Raw genomic sequence first — 2,585 nt, 5'->3', positions numbered from 1 at the left:
TGAAAATGAAAGCTTGCATGTAAGATGATGCTCGGTTTGTAAATATATATTTTCGTTAATGTTGATATAAATGTTGCATAAAGAATTATTGCATAAAGAATTCCAGCTGGCTTAAAAAATTCTCACACCATTAATGTTTTTGGAATAATTTCAAGACATTGTAATGCAAAGTTTAACTCTTTTAAAACTTCAACATTAATGTTGCATCATGGTATCAAAAATCACACGTAAAGCTGTAAGCACTTGATCATTGTTTTTCTTGGCTCAAATGTTCTTTGGAAAATTAAAATATAACATAATTATTTGCACAACATAAAGACTTGAAATTGGAAAGCTTCCAATTGCAGAAATTGCAGAAGTGTTTCTCAGACAAACTGTTATTTATCTTCAGTGAAAGCATGAATGACATAACACCGTCCGATTATAAAATAGATAATGTGGAATAAATTTAATGAGATACACGAACTTTAGGAAGCGGTGAGCGAGTATGAAAAAAGCGCCTGTTGATCAAACTTGGAATGAACTGAATTGATGCAAGCATTATGTAATCGCTCATTTCTTCGCAACCACTCAACCGAATCAAATAAAATGTTCGTATGTGATGCATAACATATGCTATGCTATGCTATGCAGGCACTCAGTCCAAGAGAACGTCAAATATGGATCAGGAGTATTACATAATACCCTGCTATGACAATAGCTGCACTAGGTTAATCGTATAATCTCCTTATGTGGTTAGCATGGCTGGGCCAGGAAATCCACAAGGTCAGCCAATGTATGTACACGTATTCGGTACATGTGCCATATCTTTTACAATGGGTGATAAATTTCTGGTTTGTTTTATTTCAAAACGCAACATTCGATATTCTAAAGCTTGGTCCAAATCCAAGAGAAGAACCAACTCTAGTAATTTATGTGGTTTCAAATTATATCAGACGTTGCCTTTTTGATGGAAATGGTGTTTGTTGATGTGCACAGTTTCCCATTAGATCATAACATGCTGTTGTACATCCAAGGTCAAAGGTCTTTTAATCCATATTTGGCGTTGTTCTGGGACTGCTTATATAGCGCTCTAACAAAGAGAAACTATGTATCACAGCGTTTTACAATAAATAAATAAGAAAAACAACACACAAGAACAAATGACAAATCAAATATTAAATAAATGAGTCTTTAGATTAGACCGGAAGGTTGCCAGTGTTGGAGAGTGGCGGATATGATGAGGGAGTTTGTTCCAAAGAAAATGTCCTGCTACAAAGAAGGCTTTATCACCAGTTAGAGTGCGTGTATGCGGAACAATGAAAAGCCTGTTGTCCTGGGCAGAGCGTAATCCACTTCTACTGGGAACGTAAGGCTGAATGAGTTCAGTGATGTAAGATGAAGATGTTGTTGAGTCCATGAAACATTTGTAGACAATGGTTAACAGCTTGAAATGGATGCGACTAGGTATTGGTAACCAGTAGAGTTCATGAAGGAGAGGTGTGGCATGATCATGTTTTTTTTGCCTACAAGATGAGCTTGGCAGCACGGTTCTGTAGACGTTGAAGTATGTTTGAGTCTTTCGATGTAATACCATAAAGCAGAGAGTTGGCATAATCAAGCCGCCTCGATGTTATAATGGCTCGGACTGCATCTTGACAGGCAGCTTGGTCCAGAAACATTCGGATACACGATAAGTTGCGGAGGTGGAAACTTATTGAACTGCATATAGATGAGACCTGGTTTGACATTGATACCGTTTTGTCAAACACAACACCAAGGTTCTTTATTGTTGAAGATGGAACAATAATGTCAGATCCAATGTTCAGCCTCACCTCTGATATAGAGTGTTCAAATCGTGGGCTGGATATGACGAAGAACTCAGTTTTTGTTTCATTTAATTGAAGCATGTTGTGGTCCATCCAAAGTTTGATATCCATGATGCATTTAGTGAGAGTGCACAGTGCATTGTCCAGTTCATATTTATTGCGGGGACTGAATGGAATGTACAGTTGTATGTCGCATGATGGGATGAGTGTAGAACGAGAATGATTGTGGGCCGATTACAGAGCCTTGTGGTAGGCCGAAGTTCAAAGTTTGGGAATCAGATAATACACCGGCAACTTTCACTCTGTTTACTCAGGTATGACTTAAACAAATCACAAACATTACCACAAATACCAAAAACACTAGTCAACCTGTTTAACAGAACGTCATGATCAATGGTGTCAAAAGCCGCCGACAGGTCGGATGTTGATTCTGATGTCTATTTCTCGACTTATGTTCAATTTTTGCGCTCGGTAATTTTTTATGGGACACCCTGTACATGCGAATGACCGCGGCACACACATTTGACGGCCGTCGCAATGTTATGCAACTTCTGCATGAATTTCGTTAAAAAAAGGTTTCAACGATTTTTGAAAAGGAATGTCATTCGTATAATTAATTTGCTCATGTGTTTGGCATATCATTGAAGCGAGATGGCAACCATGTTTGGCCTAGACATAACACAACCTAATCATGTTTTGCTTATAAAATGTAGTCGTGCCCACCCGACATGTATCATTTTGCGAATATCCTATGATGTACTTCCTTAAGTTCCTTTA

The 2,585-nt window shown here is 37.9% G+C and overlaps 1 protein-coding gene across 1 annotated transcript; it reads right to left on the bottom strand.

Annotated features, from left to right (window-relative positions):
- Positions 1-1,505: 1,505 nt before the first annotated feature.
- LOC140160180 (uncharacterized) lies at positions 1,506-1,919 on the bottom strand. Its single transcript, XM_072183457.1, has one exon. The coding sequence runs from the start codon at positions 1,917-1,919 to the stop codon at positions 1,506-1,508; it is 414 nt and encodes a 137-aa protein (XP_072039558.1).
- Positions 1,920-2,585: the final 666 nt, after the last annotated feature.

This window comes from Amphiura filiformis, chromosome 9 (genome assembly GCF_039555335.1).
Source record: "Amphiura filiformis chromosome 9, Afil_fr2py, whole genome shotgun sequence".
Taxonomy (NCBI): domain Eukaryota; kingdom Metazoa; phylum Echinodermata; class Ophiuroidea; order Amphilepidida; family Amphiuridae; genus Amphiura; species Amphiura filiformis.
Note: the sequence above shows the minus strand (reverse complement) of the source record. Positions and strands in the feature narration are given on the sequence as shown.

What these genes read in the sequence shown, in the direction of transcription:
- LOC140160180 (XM_072183457.1), bottom strand. Translation starts at nt 1,919, where the DNA reads ATGGATATCAAACTTTGGATGGACCACAACATGCTTCAATTAAATGAA.